Raw genomic sequence first — 23,045 nt, 5'->3', positions numbered from 1 at the left:
ATGGCCACAGAACTATGCGATGAATGCGAGCGTGAGAACGAATTTTGCATGTTTTCATTCTACTTTTTTTTTGTAATTGCATTTACGTTCGATTATTATTTATTTGCGCTCTGAGTTTATTTACGTTTGTTCTCTGTTTTTTTTATTCCACTTTCTTTTCGATTACTTTTTCGGTGTAAACAAAATAAAAACAAAAACAAACACTCCCGCCGCAAAACAACAAACATTTCCACCTTTGGGGGCCTCATAAACGTGACATTCCGTGCATGAACACCATTCATCTGGGTTTGTGAACAATGAAACCACCACCAATAACCGTATCGGGAATGCAACATTCAATCCAATAACAGCGAGTGCAACCACGAGGGGTCCACCAACGCATGCCATCCCTCAGAAGCCCGGAACGAACGCAACCAAAGACAACAAACAAATCGAACATCACTCCAGTAATATTTACGATAGCGGCAAGGATATTCTAGCCTCCTCGACGGTACGCCCGTCCGCGTCGTCTTCATCGTCGTCGTCCTCCTCTTCCTCCTCTTCATCGTCTTCCCTTCCCAGTGGGACGACGCACGGAACCACGAACTGTGAGTATGATTTCGAACACATTTGTGCGAAGGGGCCCACAAACAGTGAACAGAATAACCACTCAATCCGAAAAGGGGACGCGAATCGGATGACATTGTTTCGTTAATTAGCTCAATTAATCACTCTGTCAAAATGCTTACCCCCACACGCCTACTATTGCATGCACGCTTTGCGCTTCGCGCTTGCCACAACCAATCAAGCAGCACAAGTTTGTACACGGAAACAACTAACCCCAAATCACCAATCAACTCATTCACAAAAACTCTCGCACTCTCACACTCAATAACCAATTCGCGAAAATCGTAGCATGCCGGTGACAGGAAGTGTGAACAATTCCCCCCTCCCCCCTCCCGGGTACCATTAATCAAGAGAAGTTACACAGATTAGAAGGCTGGCTGGGAAGAATCGCTGTCGAATTAGTTGGCTTTGTTTGCGTAGGGTTTTTTTTCGTGAGCTGCTTTTATTATGATAATTATTTTCTTTATGTTTCGTCTTCCATTTGTCTGGGCAAAGTAGTTCAAATTGCGCTTCATAACAGTTCAACTTTAACCAGTGAACAGTCATTAATTAAATTATCTATTATTATTTTTAGTTTTTTCGAAATTTACGCAGTTTTTTTTTACTGAAAAACTGACCAAAAAAATTATTGCGCCAATTGTTCGAAACCTTTGACGATTTCTGGTTTAAAAAGAATCATGGAAACTCAACCGACAACCGTTTTTAAATTGAATATTGATTTTCTTTTTGCGTCCCTTTACACGTTAACCTAATTATTGATTCATCTCATGTAAAGAACATCGCAGTCAATTTTATTCCCGGGGATGGGATTTCATTAAACCCACTGCACAGTGGTCTGCAGGGTTCACAATTTAGGGGGACAACAATATTTGTGGTCTAGCGTTATATTTTTGAGCTGCGATGTCTTCAGGAAAAATGATCTTCGTAAAAATAGCCTTTTCATGGTGTGTTTGTTTGTCATCGTTCCATTGACCAGCCCCGCCTAAATGAAATGTTTGCATCAAATGAATTCTAACATCACCCTTGCAATTGGCAAGCAATCGATGCGTATTTAATTTTGTATGAATAATACTCGAGCTTCCATTAAATGTTTCATTTCTTACCGTATCGAAACCTTTCAAACCTTCAGTCTACTGAACCTGCCAATTACACCCTTGGAACATAGTAAGATATTGCATACTTCTGAATATTTTTTCTATAGACACTCCTGAAGAAAACACTAATAAAAATAGAATAATTATTTATACACAAAAAGTTATTCTTTCATCTTAAGTTTACTTTATTCGTCAAATTTTATAAGGTGGATATGCAAAATGCTAACTTATGAATTGCAAGAAATGCTGCAGACTGTGAAAACAAGTTGTCAAATTCGAGTCACATTAAGGGTTTGAACGTCAAGGCGAAATACTTGACCTATTTGAAGGATTTTCATAGCTTTCGCGTTTCAAATGACCCTCTCATTCTGCTTCTGACGCAGTAGTCGATAGCACCCAGTCGATGCCGTTCTATTGACACACGGGGAGACATGAGATAGGAACTTGTGAGCACTTAGTTATCTCACCCTTTTGACAACCGGGTGACTCTTATCATCATGGTGATCCGAAAATTATTTTCCGAACGTGTTGAGACAGAGGTTTGCTTTCTACTGGTACAATTAAAAAACAACTTATATCAAACCGCTTTACTGAAGATGCCGTTCTAGTATTTCTAGTGGTTTTAGTTGTAAAGCCATTTTAATCAAGCATCTTAGGGTGTTATTGAGAAAATCAGTTTCTAACTTAGATTTTTTCCTCCTCGTGTTTGGTGTCTTTGAACATTTTTAGAGTTAATTAAACCAATTTTTTTGTTCGTGACTGATGCATTTAGATAGCGCCTTTGAGCTGAAGTTTTAGCAAAACTAATCCAAAAATATGTTTTAATCCACCTAGTGGCCTTTGTCATATAATTCATGTTTTCTTTGATATTACTAAGGGATTCTTCAAAAAACTTTTCTTTAAATATTGAATAGGAACAAAAGAGACTTACATTAGCATACTTCATGGCATGAGAAGTCCTGGGCCTAACAAAGAAAAACTCGATTTTTTACCGTGAAACCTTTTTAATTCTTCAGTATAGTCTCCATCTAGAACGATACACTTGATCCATCGGTCCTCCAACATTCTGATACTCTTTTAAAAACCCTGTTTTAATCCACCTAGTTACACCTAGTGGTGTAATGATGCCTTTCTCATATTACTCAACATCATAAATATTACTGAGGAATTCGCTAAAACAACTGTTCATTCACGGAACGACCGAAATCAGCATTTTCGCGAAAAATTTAGTTGATTTGCTGATTTTAGTTAGTTATTTTTTGAGACAACTAAAAAAATCTTACTTTTGCTAATTTAGATTTTTTATTCTCATTCCCTTAATAATAATAAAATATTTGTTGAAATGACTATTTTTTAGTTGAATTCACAAATTAAACGTGCTGTCATTTCTTAGCTAAGGCATATTTCATTTCCATTCAACTAATTTTTTAGTTGAATTAAAGAAATAAAATGTTGTTTTCAACATTTATGAATGGTTGAATTGGCTTCTGCAATCTGCAGCTATATGGCGCCCTGTCACCGAAACGGTAACACCGTAATGACTAGTAGCCACTAGATGGCACACTACTGCCGAAAAAATTTCAGACGCGGTTGTCTTTTCTATATTGGCAGGTATAAATACGATGTTGTATTTAAGAAAAAGACATAAACGAAACATAAACATCTTTTTGAATTTTTTTATTCTAAATCACTGTTTTCTTCATTCTCGCTGAAAACTTTTAGCACTCGGAAAACAAAAACCGAATACAAGTAGTACACCGGACGGCGCAGCTCGGAAGGTTTGAAGATACAAAAAAACTTCATCACAATTAGAGTGCAACATTCGAAATTCACTTCACTGTTCCGCGTAAAAACATTATTACGCACAATCGCTTCAAGTGCGCACAAATTCTGAATAAATACGATTTCCACTAACAGTTTACGACATTTTTACATATCGGTTTAGAAATTTAAATAAAGATATATCGAACACATGCGAAAAACATCAAAACAATTTTCAAGCAGTTTCAATAAGACTCTCTTTTTTAGCTTTTTAATGGATTGTTTTGCTTTGACACTTCTCATGAGTTTTTGGCTAATAAACTTGTTAATAATACCCATTTCAGTTTTGGTTTCTTTGTGCTGTCCTTCAGTAATGATGGTGATAGATAAATAGAAACAAATGTTCTGATTTTAATAATAAAATTAGTTGTCAATGAGAATTTCGTGTTGGATTGAACTATTGCTGGTTTGTGTCCAGAATATTCGCCAACTAAAAACATTCTTTAAAAATAAGAGTTTTTTTAGCAAAGTAAATTCTCAATTTTAACTAATTTTATAGTTATTTTGGAAATTTTGTTGTTAAAATCAACTAATTCAAAAACAGTAATACGAATTAGGCGCAGAGCTCATTTCGGTCGTTCCGTGTTGAATAGAAATAGGAAAGTTTGTTCGGACCTAATCTCACAAACTCTACAAATCCTGTTTAACCTGTAGTTCCGGAACTGGAAGTAGTATCCACAAGAAATTTAGGAATTCTGTATGAAACTGTAAGACTTTTCCTTTGAACCTATAAGTTTGTGAAAATCGATTTGGCCATCTCGAAGGAACGCGGGTGAGATCCTTGTTGTAGTTTTCAATCGCCATTTTCAATTCTTCCGAAAGCGGAGCTGGAACGGTATTACTGCACTTCCGGCTGAGAAAATTGCATATTTTTTTCAAATAAATTTGAATTCAATGACATTCGTTTGTTTTTTCGGTCGCACTCACTATAGAATAGCTAACATTTTTATCAACCGCAGCACCGTCTTTTACGAATATCACACAGCAGTGGCAGACATCCGTAACCGTAGCTTCATAGCGTGTGCGACATAGAACAAAGCACGCAACATTCGTTTTGTGTTTTTCTTCTTCTTTCGATGTTGTACATATTTTCAATCTATATGGCGATTTGAAAACTTTAACTCTCATCGCCCTGTAACTGCGGAACTGGAAGTCGGATCCGGATGAAATTTCACAGTAGCTTTAAAGATAATATGAGCTCCAATTCAAATCAAGATATGTGAAAATCGGTTCAAGAATCGCAGAGAAATCGAAGTGAGTTTTTTTTTTGAGTTTTTCTTTCTCAATTTTGGTGCTTCCGGAACAGGAAAAAAGGGAACCAGTATGTGTTTATGCCCACAAATTAACAAGCTCTGCAAACTAGAAGAATTTATCAGACAGATTTATGGGATTTGTACCTGTTTTTGACCATCGTTCGTGAAGAAATACTAATGAAATTGGTAATTTCCCACATATAACGCTTTAGTTCCGGAACCGGAAGTCGGATCCGGATAAAACGTTCTAGAAGTTTTTAGGAAACTATAAGACCTTTCATTTGAATTTTAGTTTGTGAAAATCGGTTGAGCCGTTTTAGAGAAAATTGAGTTTGAGCACACTTTTTCTCTAATTTTCACATATTACCATGTAACTCCGGAACCAGAGGTTGGATCTAAATGGAATTCAATAGCAGGCTATTGAATTCGGTTTCCACAGTGATTGCATAGCCTTTCTATATGAGAAAGGCAAAAAAAGATTTGTCTGGGCCTTCCTAATAGGCTTCCGTTTCTGCAATGATCTCAGCATTCGACGAAAATTTCTTTCTCTGGAGAAACCTTTTCAGGATTGGAAATAGATAATAGTCACAAGGGACCAGGTCTGGGGAATACGGGGGATGGTTCCGTACCGCAAATCATTCGATTTCCCCGTTTATGTTTTAGCAGGACACGAAACTCGTTTTTTTTCCATAGCTTGATGAAAATTAGAACTCGTCTGACATGACCAGCTGTCATTCAAACACTAGTGGATAAAGTTTGCTTCATTTAGAATTGGAACAAACTTTTACTCATAGTGTGGCGCTCCTTGTGGACGGATTTGGAAGTTCTTGGTGCTCACGTGTCGGCAATTTTGTCAGCTTCACGTATGATTTTTGACGTTCCGCAAATCGACTGTACTTTGTAAACAATCAACATGGAAGTCGAAAAAAGGGAAAAAAATGTGCACACTTATTTGGAAAAATCCATCCATTGTCTGCATCTGAGCTAGCTAAACAGCTGAAATTACCCAGAAATACCGTATGGCGCGTTATCAAACGGTATAAGGACACATTGACGACGATTCGGAAGCCTCAAGCCAATCGTCGGAGTGGAACTATCGACCGGAAAGATTCTGAAGACGATTAAGAGGAATCCCAATCTGTCGGACCGTGATTCGACCAGAAAATTCGGTGCTGCCCATAGTACCGTGAGGAGAATTCGACTCCGGGAAGGAATCAAGTCGTATCGAGCTAGCAAATGAACTCGACGAACTGAGCAAATGTCCATTCGTATGTGTTGCCAACCAAAAGGTCGAGATCTCAGAGATGGCAGGACCGATTTTGATCAAATTATTCTAGTTTTATGACAATATTTGTCACAATTGATCTTATAAACAAAATATGTTTTGAGACTTAGATTTCACACGATAATAGCTTTCCAATAAGTCATAGTTTGTTGAAATCTGTTAATTTTTTGTTTTGGCAACATAATCGTTCGAATATGACATATGTACACACTTAAAACCGATTCTCGAGCTTGGCACAATGAAATGCCGAATTAGATCGGCAACACGAAATTTTACTGATTGTTCAGTAATTCACATGCTCTTTGCCGAAATTCGTTATTGTAAAGTTCTGATATCTCGGCAAAGCGCATTTTATTACCGATGTTTGGCATAATATGTTGCTGAACTTGTCCGTAAACAACAAATATACCAAAATCAGCAAATCCGTTTGCCGAGATTTCGAACAGTGTGTTGGCTTTTACTGAAATTCGGCGCGACACTTGTCATATAATGTCAACTATCTATTTTGTACAGCACCGAACGTCGCCATTTCTCATGGAGCTGAAAAATATTTTCGAATTTGGCGAATGAAAGAGATATCAGTATTATGTGAAAAGCTAAGTGGAATCAAAATGTTCTTTTTATATATATTTTTGAATATTTGTTTATTTATACACGGAACGACCGAAATTAGCTCTGCGCCTAATTCGTATTACTGTTTTTGAATTAGTTGATTTTAACAACAAAATTTCCAAAATAACTATAAAATTAGTTAAAATTGAGAATTTACTTTGCTGAAAAAACTCTTATTTTTAGAGAATGTGTTTAGTTGGTGAATATCCTGGACACAAACCAGCAATATTTCAATCCAACACGAAATTCTCATTGACAACTAATTTTGTTATTAAAATCAGAAAATTTGTTTATATTTATCTATCACCATCATTACTGAAGGACAGCACAAAGAAACCAAAACTGAAATGGGTATTATTAACAAGTTTATTAGCCAAAAACTCATGAGAAGTGTCAAAGCAAAACAATCCATTAAAAAGCTAAAAAAGAGAGTCTTATTGAAACTGCTTGAAAATTGTTTTGATGTTTTTCGCATGTGTTCGATATATCTTTATTTAAATTTCTAAACCGATATGTAAAAATGTCGTAAACTGTTAGTGGAAATCGTATTTATTCAGAATTTGTGCGCACTTGAAGCGATTGTGCGTAATAATGTTTTTACGCGGAACAGTGAAGTGAATTTCGAATGTTTCACTCTAATTGTGATGAAGTTTTTTTGTATCTTCAAACCTTCCGAGCTGCGCCGTCCGGTGTACTACTTGTATTCGGTTTTTGTTTTCCGAGTGCTCAAAGTTTTCAGTGAGAATGAAGAAAACAGTGATTAAGAAGAAAAAAATTCAAAACGATGTTTACGTTTCGTTTATGTCTTTTTCTTAAATACAACATCGTATTTATACCTGCCAATATAGAAAAGACAACCGCGTCTGAAATTTTTTCGGCAGTAGTGTGCCATCTAGTGGCTAGTAGTCATTACGGTGTTACCGTTTCGGTGACAGGGCGCCATATAGCTGGAGATTGCAGAAGCCAATTCAACCATTCATATTGGTTAAAAACAACATTTTATTTCTTTCATTCAACTTAAAAATTAGTTGAATGGAAATGAAATGTGCCTTAGCTAAGAAATGACAGCACGTTTGATTTGTGAATTCAACTAAAAAAAATAGGCATTTCAACAAATATTTTATTATTATTAAGGGAATGAGAATAAAAAATCTAAATCAGCAAAAGTAAGAATTTTTTAGTTGTCTCAAAAAATAACTAACTAAAATCAGCAAATCAACTAAATTTTTCGCGAAAATGCTGATTTCGGTCGTTCCGTGTACTTACAGCAATAAATGTTTGAAGAATATTTCACCCTTATACCATTCGAATCAGTTCGTCGAGATCAGCAAATGCGTGTGTGACAAATAATTTCACTCAATTTTCTCGAAGATGGCTCAACTGTTTTCTACAAACTCAGATTCATATGAAAAAGCTACCAAACAAGATTCCTGAATTACGTTCGAATCCGACGTCTGGTTCCGGGACTACTGAATATGGATGGATATCGATACTGCGATACTTCAAGGTATCGATACTTAAGCCTAAAGTATCGATTTTTAGGATCGATACCGCGCAAAGCGGCATCGCGTGGTATCGATATTTTCATGGTCGATACCTGTCGATACTAGCTTAAAATAAACATTATCTAGAACCCACTCTAATAGACAATCAAAAAGCAGCCAGCGACACCAAAAGCGCCCGTTCTATCTGGCCACCAAAAAAATGTCCAAAGAAAAGTATACAACTATTAGTAAGATCATTCCCATTGTTCGAATGATTTCTGATGTAAGTATGTGTGGAAGTTGTGTAAGAGCATATAATATAATATAATCGATCTAACTATTAAAACATATAATTTGAATGAAGGTTTTTTTTCAATAGAAATCCGGGTCCAAGAACTTGCAACATGGAAATCGATTTGCCATCAGTTTCCTCATTAGTATCAATTAGCAAAAACAAATACTTCGGTATTGGGAACCTCAGTACCATCCGAACGCCTATTTTCATTAGCCAGTAGGATAATGTGCGACAAAAATTGTCGTCTGGCGTCTGAACACTTTCAACGAGTGTTCTTATACAGTTTGGATAACGAATTCTGGGTTTTCATAGAAGAAACAGACTTAATTAACCAATAAGTGAGATGATACCGTTTTTAATGACTCCGCAAGCGCAAACTTTTTTGATAAAACTCATATATAGCTCATTGGAAAGGTATTCTCGTGAGGTATTGAAATATATAAAAAAAGTTCTTGATCAATTGTAAAAGATATTTTCAAATAACTGAAATTGTCTGTAGCTCAAAAGGTGAACAAAGGATCTCAAAATAAATCAACAGTGTTTTGGCTCTTTGGGGAGGTCCTTATTTTAAGACTAGTTTAATCAAAATCGGCCTAGCTTGTATTTTCGATCGATACCGATACCGATACTAAGTATCGATTCTTTTTCCTATAGTATCGATACCGATTCCTGAAAAGACAAAACGGTATCGCGATACCAAGTATCGATACTTTATCTCTCGATACCCATCCCTACTACTGAATGATATGTGAAACAAAATTCATATAAGAGCAATTCCAGAAATGCTTAGCAGATCATCAGACTCGACCTTCTCCGGTTTGGATGAAACTTTGCACATGGCTTCAGTATAACAAACCATAAGTTTTGAACCGATTGAGAGATCAATCCGGCTCACGACTGATTTTTAAAAAGGGCGTATGTATTTTTGCATTTCATAAAAATTGCCTTTTTCGAATCGTTGTAACTCGGAAACCGTTAATTGTACAAAAATGGCGTTCAGAAAGAAGTTGTAGGGAATCGATTGGGCACTCTTAAAAAATATACACCGAAAAAATTTTTGATTTTTTCTCAATAATTACAAAATAATCCAAAAAAGTTAAACAAAAAAAGCATGGTTCATGAACATATAATAATTGTAGATATAGCAAGAAAATAAACAATTCGTGGAAATAAAAAAATGGTGTTATAATTAAATATCCAAGTATCTCAAGAACAGCTACTTTTAGAAGAAAGGATATCATAAACAAATTTATTGCCTTTAATCTTTAGAATGAAATTCTACTGTTTAAATGATTATCTTTCAACGAGAACTTGAAATTTCGAATAAATCTGTAAATTGTTTTAGCTGTAACTTCTTCATTTTTCAAAAGGCACGGATGGGATAGCCATCAATCTGTAGGTTTTAATAACAGCTTAAAAATAAAAATTATCAAAAAAAAATTAAAACCATGCTTTTTTAAATTTACCTTTTTCGGATTATTTTGTGATTATGGAGAAAAAAATCAGAAATTTTTTTCAGTGTATATTTTTTTAGAGTGCCCAATCGATTTCCTACAACTTCTTTCTGAACGCCATTTTTGTACAATTAACGATTTCCGAGTTACAACGATTTGAAAAAGGCAATTTTTATGAAATGCAAAAATACATACGCCCTTTTTAAAAATCAGTCGTGAGTCGGATTGATCTCTCAATCGGTTCAAAACTTATGGTTTGTCATACTGAAGCCATGTGCAAAGTTTCATCCAAATCGGAGAAGGTCGATTCTGATTTTGTCACTTTTTCGTCTACTCATTCCTGGAATTGCTCATAATATAACAAATTTTTCTCGTAGATCGCTGAACCGATCTAAGATTCTAATGAAATCTTAGAGCCATCAAATGAAAGGTTTTAAGATCGTATAAAACATTTTGCTTTTTAGTCGGATCCTACTTCCGGTTTAGGAGATACAGCATGATTAGTATAACAAATGTATATTTCACACAAATTAATCAGGTTTATCGGATTTGCAGATTTGGATAGTCGATAACCAAATATACTTATTTCAGTTTTTAAGCGGAATTCAGTTTTCGATTCGGAAAGCACCCAAAAATTTAATTCGCACTACGATTCCTCAAAGACTACACTGATTTTCCAACATTTTGAATCAAATGTAAACTATACAGCTCCTCAGGTGAATTTAACTGACTACGGCTACACCGATTTTCTGGTTCCGGTTCCGGATACGAATCGATTCTCAAAGCTCAATCGTTTTCTCAAAAAAGGCCAAATCGAATTAAAAAAAAATCAAATTAAAGGATTTATGGTTCCATAAAAAATTAATGAATTTTATCCGATTCTGACTTCCGATCCTGGAATTACAGGGTGATGAGTTTTTGAAATTCAAACCGATATAGAAGATGCCAATCCCAAAAAGCTTCGAAGTTTGCAATTTATTCGTCATATTAATCTATGGCCATACGAATCGTTTTGGGTTATGCTGGTTCCTAAATACCGGCTCTGGAAGTACCGTAAATAATGACGAAAAACTCTAAAGTTGAACTTACTTGTACAGGGCAATGAGTGAAAGAAATCTCAAACTGCCGCTTAAAACGACGGTCATTGAAATAATGTCATGAGAACTAAAACACCGAAGAATATTCATGCAAAAAACACATGCGGGTTGATAAAAAAAAAGGTATCATCTCACTGCTAGGTGGATTAATCACGTTTTTTATATTAAATATGTGTTGAATTCGCTCAAATTAAAGTAAAATTTTTCGTTGTGTGAAAAACCACGTCAGTTTTATTCGTATTCACGCGTCATTCAGTTATGTCTCTGACATTACCCACCCACTTTTTTTTCTTCAATTGCATTCGATCTTACTTGTTTCGAGCCCGGTTCTAGTTAAAATATAACAAATTGTAAAATACTGTTGAAGACAGCTTCTCGGCATTACATTTTTCTTTCTGGTTTGAATAAATTTTGGACCAGATTTATGGAACTTTGCAGGCAAAAATACACTTTTCGATAACCCTTTTCTCCCTCAGTAAGTCTACGTATTTTATGAGGAGTTCGAAAATAATATCGTTCTATCATGTCTAACCGTGTTTTAGAGCTGTGTCTATCACAAGGTTAAGAGTGGCGAAATGGTAGCGTATATCCCGTGCATGCATAAGAACGCAGGTTCAAGTCGTGTCTCTGAGCGTATCTATTTTTCAGAAAAATCACCTTTTCTGTTAAGTTTTTCATTCACTTGGCTTCTCCAATATATGTTTCCACTCAGTCATTTGAAGTTACTACGATCTCTATTTGAGTAAAATCAGCTACGAACAAAGGTAAAGTTTTTCAACATTATTAAAAAAACGAATTAACTTGAATTTAATTGAGACTTTAATTTGTGAATGAAACAATGAAACCCAATTTTTTCAAACTTTTTTAATCAACCAATTCTTCGAATGCACAATCAGAAAACAAAAGTTTTCTAATCCGATTTCTGCATAACAAAGCATGAAAATCTCCGACTTCAGTTTTGCTTGCAAAGCGTCGGCCGAAGCTTCCTCGGACTAAATTAGCTGCAACCGGAAAACATTCAACTGAAAGAATCCACTTCACTCTTTTGGCGGTTCATAACGTAATTAATCATAAAACGGCCGGTCCCGGGCTTCGACTTTGCCACTGGGAAAACTTTGCCCTTTTTCCGGAGGCAACAGAATTGCAACCATTCTTCGGACTTACGAACGTTTAATTATTGCGCATTTTGCTCACGCGTATTCTTCCGGCTCGCTTCGCTTCGGTTTCCTTCTGAACTGTGGAAAAGCTTGTCCAAATTAGCGCCCACACCATAAAAGGCGTTTCAGCAGAAGAAGAATCACAACTAAATTCGGCAGCGTGAAGATAAAGTTTTTTTGTTTTGTGCAGCCTTTTGCCGATTCAATTTTCCTCCCGTTCGGAACGCGATTAATCACATTGCTCTCTGGCACCGATTACGGGGGTTTTTTTTGGGCAAAAGTTTCGGGATGAATAGTTGGGAGTTTCGTTTGAATTCTTTATGAAGCCGGCACAAAAGCAAAGTTGTCGAAGCGTGAAATCGCCTGGCTCTCTGGGATCCTTTGAATAGCAAAACATCCCGCATCCGTTAATATAAATATCATCGGCATTCTTGCGTACTTTCGCTTTCGCGTATTTCACTTCTAATCATCATAACACTCACTCGAATGAATAAACTCATCCCTCACTCATCATCACAAACTCACTCACGAGCTTTCATTCATTCTTGGCAAATTTAACAACAACAACGAAAAAAATGCAGCGCCTGCTATCATCTCATCGCCGCACGCTACGTTGGCTAACAGTTTGCACTTCGCGGCCATTTGCAACAATCTAACCAAAATCGGGACCCTGTTGGCCGATCTCAAGTCGATCCAAACGGTCAACAAGGCCCTACTGCATCGATCGTATTTCAATCGGCGCAATCCCTGGCAAACGACGCCAACTCCGCCACCGCAAACTACTCGTGGACCTCCGCCGCCTCCACGTGACGACGCTACGACGACGACGACAACCGAACAACCCACGGATACTACGCTAGGGCCGGACACTTACCAACAAGACCAACTGACCGAGTACCGATACTGGGAATTCCGGCGTCGGTTCAACATGCTGGAAACGTTGTTCATGCACCGGGTGGACGACATCGGCGGACCGGACGGTGGTAATCGGGACATCTACGGTAACGAACTGCAGGCGTCCTACGAGTATGTGCGGTGGCTCTGCCGGAAGTATCAAGGTTTGTTTTGCGTCGGTGGTTTTTTTTCTGTTGTGGAATTTCGATTGTCAAAATTGTCACATTTGTTAGTGTCTGTCATTTTTTTGTTTTGTTTTGTGTTTTGTCAAATTTATTTCAAATTCATATTTTAGCATCAAAAATGACCAAATTTTCTCACCGTGCCCAACACCCTTGTCTACATCTCAATTTCTAAACAAGTATGTCTGCACTTTGCTCAGTGCTCAAAACCTCCTTAGCATTTGCTAATAACAACAGCAGCAAATAGTAGCGGATAAACAGACGGATTTTATTGCACAAACGATCGAATTTTTTTTGGGTTACAGAAAAACAGATTTCGTAAGTTTTTCCATTCCATCGCCCGGTGTAAGACGAAAAACATTCCAGTCAACTGAGTAATCCGTTTATCTGTGCCATCCGTTCCCGTCACCTGCGGGACCCCCGGGACCGAACGGACGTCGAACTGTAAAACTAACCGCGTACCGTTAAAAACCACAACCGGGCACCGGCAGTTCGGTTCGATCACTCCGTCCGTCATAAAGTCGGCTTTCGGATGAAATTATTACTTTCGCGGGTGAATTTCACGGCCGGATATTTGCACTCTGTGCATTTGTTTTTGTAAAGACTATTTAAAAAAAAAGTCGCATTCGAATGTATCAGCAAACAAACGTCAGCTGAGTGCAAGTGCCAGTGCAACAGAAAAGTAGGCTGTGGAACAGGGAAATGATGGAAAATAACGACAGCCTGTGGGGATAAGTGCGGAACGGTGTAAACAAAAACAAACGAAAAGTGATCCAAATAATTGAATCAATAATGCGACTAACCAACGCTACCTTGCTGATGCTGATCAGCTCCTTTCGACGACAACAGCACGGAAAACATGCACAACGAGGTTTTTGTAATTTATATCAAGTAGTTAGTTTATAAACGCACACAAAAAAAATTGGAATTTTACAAGTGATCTAATTCCTCATACGATGCAATTCATAAAAGCATATCTGGTCAAATTTTAACATTAACATCAGTGTCTTGCTCCGTAATTGATTAAAACCAATTGAGCTTGCAAAATGATTTTCTGATAGAAACTTTTTTCATCCCTAAATTTTGATCAACAAAGACGCATACCTCATCCGATAGCTTCTTGGGAAAGGAAGAATTGTTAGTTTGATGCAATTTGCTACTATAAATTGAGAAATCCTCTACCTTTCCACATGGATCAAAATGAAATGAAGGTTTGCTGTTGAATGAACTAATAATTTTATCATGTGTTCATTGCTCTGGACACCTGGCTACCGAAAATGCGTAGAAAATTTATTATGTTTCATATTAATATGTAGTTCCTTCGAAGCGTGTTAAAACACGTGGTACTTTCCGAAACTCGTAAAACTTTGGACAGTCGGAATTCCCGCCATCAATTGCCATTCAATTACACTGGACCCTCAATTTATGCGTATAGTTGGGGGTGCGTAAACTAAATTTCGCGTAAATTAAATAAAACCGCTTTATTTCATTCATTTTTTGCCTTTCTCTATAGTATTAGAATTGCTGGAAAAACCGAATATCGAACGGAGCCTCGGAGACCCATAGTGTTGTATATCATTCGACACAGTTCGTCGAATACGCAAAATGTCTGTATGTTAATTTTTTTGCACTCACTTTTCTCGGAGAAGGCTGAACCAATTCTCAACTTAGATTTAAATAAAAGGTCTTGTAACTTACACAAAGTTCCTTCCCAAAATGATTTCAATAAACAAAAATAGCAGCTTGACCGGCAGTGTTGTTGCCTTAAAAAACCATGTCACCTCATTGTTCGATACAGCAATGTAAGCAATGAAGGAAAACGTGTACAATGACTTAAAAAAACTGACTTCCGAATTATCATCTGAGTTACGTGATATGAATAACGAGCTAAACCATATCAACCAGCTATCTCTTGATACAGCGGCCAGCTGCACCATGAACGTAAGTTCGACATTGGCCATTGACATTCTTGACGAAATCAAGTCTTTGTCAGCACATTTGGTAGCAGCGAAGAAACCTGTGCAAATACCAATGTCTAATGCCTCAGGCCTCAGTTTGACGGCAGAATTATGCAAAGTAGATAATTCTGGATGGCACTTTCTTGACGCTAAAAAAGTATGGAAATCGGACTGGAGTGACTACGATGCGCGAGAATCTAGCATCAGCAGAAACAAGTTGCAAAAGCTAGAAGTCACAAAAAGTAAAAAAAGTTATTCAAGAATTTGAAAATGAACAAAACTGTAAACAACAGCAGCAACAATTTAAGAAATCATAATAATTACAATGAGGATTGCAATATTCGTGACTCATGTTATCCTAGTAATGATCATCTAATACAAAGACAACCCAACAGCATCCTCCAACCAGACAGACTGCTTCTTGCTGCTGCGAAATACCGCTTTTCTAGGTCGTTAGCAAATAATAGACCAACCATTCAATTCCAAAGAGGTGAGATATTGAATCCATATCCAGCGAATGACTCACGACGATCGCCGCAACGATGCAACCCGATGACTCCAAAAGGTGCGTCAGCTACTTTGTACGGCGCGCTCAATTCTCAACACTCTTGTTTTCGGCGTCATTGACACACCCCTTAGGAGAAGAAAACGACGACAACTCTATTGATTATAATGCTTATCATCCAAATGCTGCACAATTTAGTAAGTCATCATTGGAGGTCATAGTTTATGGCCAGAATTTCAATAGAATGAAAAGTGCGTTGAAAATGACTGAAATTTGTAATAAAATATTAAGTAGTTTTTATGCAATAATCTTAGCTACAGAAACAAGCTGGGATGAAAGTGTTAGGAGTGAAGAAGTTTTCGGCAATAATTACAATGTGTTCAGAGATGATCGCAATTTACAAATGTCTGATAAGAGATCGGGTGGTGGAGTACTAATTGATATTTCTACAAAATTTAATGCTGAGATCATAACCACTAGAAAAATTAAAGAATTCGAGCACGTATGGGTGAAAACTCGTCTGGCAGAGGAAACACATTTTTTCTGCTCAGTGTATTTTCCCCCAAACAACACCCGTAAAGAAGTATATGAAAAGTTTTTCCAGATTGCTGAAGAAATCATAACTAACCTTCCTTCCGAAGTGAAAGTACACATTTATGGTGACTTCAATCAACGTGACATTGACTTTTTCCCAGACTCTGAAAATGAAAGCATCCTACTACCAGTGGTAGGAAAAAATGAAACCCTCCAATATATCTTTGATCAAGTTGCATGCTTAGGATTCAACCAAATTAATCACGTTAAAAATCAGCAAAACTGTTACTTAGATTTTTTACTAACAAATTCACAAGAAGACTTCTGTCTTAGCGAATCCTTAACCCCCTTATGGAAAAATGAAAGATTTCACACTGCAATTGAGTTATCCATATTTGTTCATGAGTATAATAGACCCGATGAATATGAGTATGACGAGGTCTTTCAGTATGACTTGGCAAATTATGATAACATAAAGTTAAAAATAATTAAAACTGGAAAATGTTTATAAAATGGAAATGTTTTATAAGATTTTATTTGATACTATTGATGACCAGGTACCTTTTCAGAGAATCAGACGACGACTTAACTATAAACATCCAATATGGTATAATGATAACATTTAAAATCTGAAAAATCGAAAACAGAAGGCCCATAAAAAATATAAAATAGACTGTAGTAGCGTCAACTTAGGAACTTACTTACAAACTTGTGTTCAATTGGATCTGGCAATTGAAATCGCTTCTGAGGAGTACTATTCAAAAACGGAGAGTGAAATCAAATCTTGCCCGAAAAATTTCTTCAATTACGTAAAACAAAAACTGAAATCTAATAATTTTCCCTCAAAAATGTTTTTCAAGGGTAAGTCTGCTGACAAATCGGAAGATATTTGTACACTATTTGCAAATTACTTCCAAGAAACCTATACTACGTTTTCCGAAGAGGATCTTATTTCTTCCCTGAACATGCTTGTGACATTAATATTCATCACATTAGTGTCCAAGATATTATGCAAGCGCACAATAAATTAGATATCTCTAAAGGTCCCGGACCTGATGGAATTCCTCCCATATTCATGAAAAAAACTATCGTTAGAACTAGCCACACCCTTGTTTTGGCTTTTCAATAAATCACTCATGACCGGTATTTTTCCTAAAATGTGGAAGGACTCCTATTTGGTACCGATTTACAAAAGTGGAAAAAAATCAGATGTGTGTAATTATCGAGGAATTGCAATTATCTCCTGCATTCTTAAACTTTTTGAAGCGATAATCAATGAAAAAATGTTTTATCAAGTTAAAAATAGAATCACTAATATGCAACATGGATTTTTTAAGGGTCGCTCGACTAATACAAATTTACTCGAATTTGTCAATTACTCACTGGCTGCTATGGATAAGGATAATTACATAGAAGCTCTCTATACTGACTTCAGCAAAGCATTTGATCGCATTGATATACCTATGTTATTAACTACAAACTACAAAAACAACAACTTTCAAACTACAAAAAAATAGGAACTGGTCCTGAACTACTCAAATGGCGATCGTCAGCAAATGGTTCGATTTAAAGGGAGGATATCCAACCATGTCCTAGTAACCTCAGGAGTTCCACGAGGTTCTCAACTAGGCCCTCTCTTATTCATTTTATTTGTAAAAGATATATTTCTTATTTTAAAACACATAAAAGTTTTGATTTATGCCGATGACATGAAGCTCTTCCTAGAAATAAAAAGTGATGTAGACAGGGTGGTATTTCAAGATGAAGTGCAAACGTTCCATGTCTGGTGTAACAAAAGCCTTTTGAAACTAAACGTCAATAAATGTAAAGTAATAGCTTTTAGTAGGAAACAAAACACACCAGATATCACAATTAAACTAGGCGATCAAACAGTAGAAAGATGTATCAGCATTAGAGATCTAGGAGTAATTTTAGATAAAAAGTTGACTTCCATCGATCACTATAATACGATAATAGGCAAAGCTAATAACATGCTTGCATTTATAAAACGCTGCAGCTATAATTTTTGCGATCCTTACACGATTAAAACATTATATATTGCCTACGTAAGGTCTATACTTGAATATTGTAGCATTGTTTGGTCCCCATTCTCAATCACTCACAAGGAACGTATAGAATGAGTTCAAAATCAATTGCTATTATTTGCATTCCGTAAGTTAGGTTGGGCAAGATTTCCTCTACCATCATACAAAGCTAGTTGCATGCTCATTGACATCCACACACTAGAAGAGTGTCGAGAACAATTAATGGTTTCATTCATACATAACATCGTTACACATCGGGTTGATTCATCTGGACTTCTGTCTAAACTTAATTTTTATATACCTTCCCGACAATTACGAAACCGAGCTAAATTCTATATAAGTCATTATCGTACCAACTATGCTAAATTTGGCCCACTAAATCAAATGATGTCAACTTATCATAAGCATTGCGGAGCAATTTACTTGACAATGACGACAGCCCAGCTCAAACAATATTTTAATTCAATACGACCTAGGTCCTAGAACATAATGCACATTAATGTTTATTTTAGAAAATATCACACGTGTTGAAATGTAATCAATACAATGTAATGGTCTACTATAGTTTGACGACAAATAAATAAATAAATATTCGAATCCGATTTCCGGTTCCGGAATTACAGGGTAATATGTGCAAAAAAATGAGAATAAGTGCACTTACTTTCCTCAGAGACGACTGAACCGATTCTCACAAACTTGGTACAATTTTCCTATACAAAGTTCCTGAACTTTATTTTGATCCGACTTCCGGTTCCGGAGTTACAGGTAAATTAGTAAAAAATGCTTATTTCAAATCACTTCCTCACTTTTCTCGTGGATGGGGAGACGGATTTAAAAAAAACTTAGATTCAAATGAAAGGTATCATAGTCCCATACAAAACTGCCAAATTTCATCCGGATCTGACTTCCGGTTCCGGAATTATATGGTGAAGTGTGTTAAAAATTGGATACCGTTACTTAAAGCGGCGTAACAAAACCCGTAAAAAAATTTCTGAACTTGCCTCGAAACTATTCCGATCGGTGGTCATTGTCAGTAGACGGCCAAACATTAATTTGGCTTTCCTTGTTCTTGGGTTTTGTCACTTGTCACTTTTCTCGAACCAACTTCGATTATACCGGTTCCCAGATTCCGGTTTCGGAAGCACCTCTTTTCGTTTCCTCAGAGATGGCCTAACCGACCTGAGTACTTTTTCACTCTATGGGTTATACTAGTTTATGGTCAAACCTTTCTATTTTTCAAGAATCAAAGAAAATTATTTTGAAGAATATCACACATTTATATATGATAATATGTGAGGTATGAGAAAGGCATCATTACACAACTAGGTGGATTAAAATAGGTTTTTCAGTGTAGGACTCGATAAAATTTTATTTTAAAATAATTTGACTGATTTTGTGAAAATTACTAGTACAACACTTTCTGTATTTTGTTGCTATTTGAACAAAAAAAAATGATAATAAAAGTTTGTCTTTTTTTTCAAAAGACTGCCTAGATCAGTGATGCCCAAACTGGTCCCTATAACCCACCAATGAGCGCTTCGCCGTGTCTTCCTATTATTTCTAGAACGAAAGGAATAGAGAAAAAATGAACGTTGGATGTGGGTAAAGACTGTCCCAGAAAGTATGGAGGCACTTTTATTTCACTGTAAATAATTCACAATATTCAAATTTTATTCTACTGATAATATTAAACTACAACAACAGAATATTATTCTCAACATTTGCTACTTAGCCATTGTAGATTAGCTGGCGCACCTTCTTGCGAACGTTCCTCATTAAATTCCGTACAGACTTCTTGGCGACAAGTTTTGACACGTTTTTCCAATCTTTTTCGAACTGTTGAATGGTTTCGGCTGCCGAGACATGTTTCCTAAGATGTGCCTTCGTTAATGCCCGAAATTTCTCAATTGGTCGAAGTTGTGGTCAATTTGGTGGATTCATGTCTTTTGGGACGAAAGTGACATTTTTGGTAGTATACCATTCTACCGTTGATTTCGAGTAGTGGCAAGAAGCAAGGTCTGACCAGAAGACAACAGGATCCTTGTGGCTTCGAATCATGGGTAGAAGTCGTTTTTGTAAACATTCCTTGATGTATATTTCGCTGTTTATTGAAGCAGTGGTGATGAAGGGTTTCGAAATCTTACAGCAGCTACAAATTGCTTGCCAGACCATAGGTTTCTGACCAAATTTTTCGACTTCAATCGATGTCTTGGACTGGTTTAACACTTGCCCTTCTCGCACCGTATAATATTGTGGTCCCGCAAGGATTTGTAATCGAGTTTCATGTAGGTTTCGTCGTGCATGATTATGCAGTTCAAATCTCCAGCAAGAATCGTATTGTACAGCTTTCGAACCCTCGGCCTGATCGATGCTTGTTGTTTCGGACTATGTTTTGGTTGTTTCTGCTTCTTATAGGTTCGAAGATTCAAGCGTTCTTCAGCACGAAGAACATTTGACCTCGACGTGCCCACTTTTTTGGCCACATCCCGAACTGAAACCTCCTTCTTTTGCTCGAACGCCTTCAGTATACGTTTATCCAACTGAGGGTTAGCAGGACCTTTTTTTCGACCCGTTTTTCGGTTTATCCTCAAAGGTGTTATCTTCACCAAACTTCCTGATTGCATTTAGCACGGCTTTTTCACTTACTCCTTCCATTTTTGCTATCTTTCTCAGTGACAGTCCGCGTTCTGTGCACCATTTGTACACAATTTTTCGACGTTATTCTGCTGAAAGTCTACGCATTTCGAAACAAACTAATGAAAACGAATAAAAAACTGCACAAGTGGTAAGAGAAGAGTGTAAACAACAGAAAGCAGCCATAAAAATTGACAGATTCTGAACCATTGCGAAATGGCAGCGGTTTTTGGTTGCGTCCATATTTTCTGGGACAGTCTTTAACTTCCAGTTCCGGAGTCACAAGGTGAAATGTGCAATAAAAACAAAAAATGTGGAATTTGTTTTCAATGAAAGGTGATACAGTACCATAAATTTCTGCTGGTTTGCATCTAAATCCGACTTCCGAAAAATTCATCTATTTCAAGATCGTACTTTTGAGCGTAACGATGTAAAAAGAAGCGGATTCCTTGAATCTAAATAGTAAATTAATCGTGTATCAGAATCATAAAGATTATTTCATTCTTTAACATATAAGGTTTGAATATGTACTTCATTTTAATTACAGCCAAAAAAACGAGCGCCAGGTGAAAATATATTGGGGGGCGAAAATATATTCGCCGCCCCCTAAAATTTGTTGCGCCCGGGGCGAATGCTACAATGGAATTGTTATTTGGTAATATGGATTGGTAGCTCCAATCCATATTACCAAATAACTCCAGGAGCAAATGACAAAATCATAGAGTAGGGGAATGGTGCTTGTTGAGGTCGAATGCTACTTAGCGTTTTCAACAAATTTTTGCTCAACTGTACTTTTGAGCTTTAGTAGAAAATTTTTGAAGTATAAGCGCAATATGTGGTTGTGAACGATTACATATTCTCCGTATCTCGCCCAACGACAGGCTAAAGATGGCGATCTGGAATAATACTGTGCTCATTAAAAAAAATCCTCCGAAAGTCTTTATTTCGGGGTTTGAAAATATTTAAATTTTTAGTATCCCTGTTTGGATCCGTTTACAAACAACTACAACGCAAATGAATTGAGTTGATGGAATACGAAATGTTTAGGAATTTAAGTGAATTTTCTGTATTTTTTTATTTAGCAGTTGATTCCCTAGCTCTATTCTACTTTATGAAACATTGTTGAAATAAATGGTACACCCAAACCTCCATTTACGTACCTTATATATGTATATATGTATTAATATACGTACGCATATGTGCAAATATTTGTATTTCTTTATACATATAAATTTTGGTGAAGTGAAAGCGACCATTTATATGTATAAATATATACACATATATGCAGATGGAAGAGTGTGCAAGCATACATACATACATATATAAGGTACGTAAATGGAGGTTTGGGTGTATAGCGATTCCTTCTTTATAACCTGTCAAAATAGGATTCAATATAGTTTTGGGGACCAAACTGATATAGATTAATTACGAATGAGTAGGGAGATTTGCTAGTTTTTCTTACAATCATTGAACCTAATATTAACAAAAATATTTTAAACACAATCATGCACATCTTTATCACCAAAACATAATTTTCGTATTGATTTTCCCTTGGAAAGATTATGAATCGCAAATAAACTGTTCGATTTCAAATGTTTTTGTTTTTGTCTCTCACACAAGAAGTAAATCCAAAACCAAAAATAGGGCGAGCACCTATAAAAAAATCCAGTCTTGTCTACATATGCCTTAAGAAAACACACCTAATGAAGAACTTTTCTCCATTACCCAACGAAAAGACAGGCTGAAAATATTTCTGAACAGAAATAGAAAATAACGAAATCCAAAAACTGGCGTCCGAATGCGTAACCTTTTCTAATCCCGGGAAGACGTTCTGCCAACTGTACTTCTGTGGATGTTATGAAACATAACTTAGAAGACTAAGCAAAAAAGAACTTGGTAGCTATGATTTTGCACGGGTGGTGTGGTTCAAATTTTAGTTCATTTCCATTTCTTGGTGAGCAGTAGAATGAATAATATATTCAAAATGGGCATTCGACAAAAAAAAGTTTGGGAATCACTGGTCTAACCAGTATCTTGTATTTCCTACTCACAGTTCGTTCAACAATGTGATTAAAAGTGTAGCGAACGAATGTAAGCTCAGAAATCTTCGGTGAGCAAAACATTCTTAGTCTTAT

The 23,045-nt window shown here is 36.4% G+C and overlaps 1 protein-coding gene across 8 annotated transcripts in view; it reads left to right on the top strand.

The window, feature by feature from the left end:
* Positions 1 to 23,045, top strand: part of LOC131428380 (low-density lipoprotein receptor) — a 916,545-nt gene that overhangs the window by 852,796 nt on the left and 40,704 nt on the right. For 3 of the 8 annotated variants that reach the window (XM_058592291.1, XM_058592295.1, XM_058592294.1), the window contains 2 exons: positions 351 to 587; positions 12,740 to 13,362. The exons of 1 other annotated variant lie outside the window; for it this stretch is intronic. In XM_058592291.1, coding sequence (XP_058448274.1) covers positions 351 to 587; positions 12,740 to 13,347 — 845 coding nt within the window. In that variant the 3' untranslated portion in view covers positions 13,348 to 13,362. Of the gene's footprint in view, positions 1 to 350; positions 588 to 12,739; positions 13,363 to 23,045 lie in introns of those variants that run through there. 4 more of the 8 variants (XR_009229368.1, XM_058592293.1, XM_058592292.1 and 1 more) reach the window with 2 other exon arrangements.

This window comes from Malaya genurostris, chromosome 2 (assembly GCF_030247185.1).
Source record: "Malaya genurostris strain Urasoe2022 chromosome 2, Malgen_1.1, whole genome shotgun sequence".
NCBI classification, from domain to species: domain Eukaryota; kingdom Metazoa; phylum Arthropoda; class Insecta; order Diptera; family Culicidae; genus Malaya; species Malaya genurostris.
Note: the sequence above shows the minus strand (reverse complement) of the source record. Positions and strands in the feature narration are given on the sequence as shown.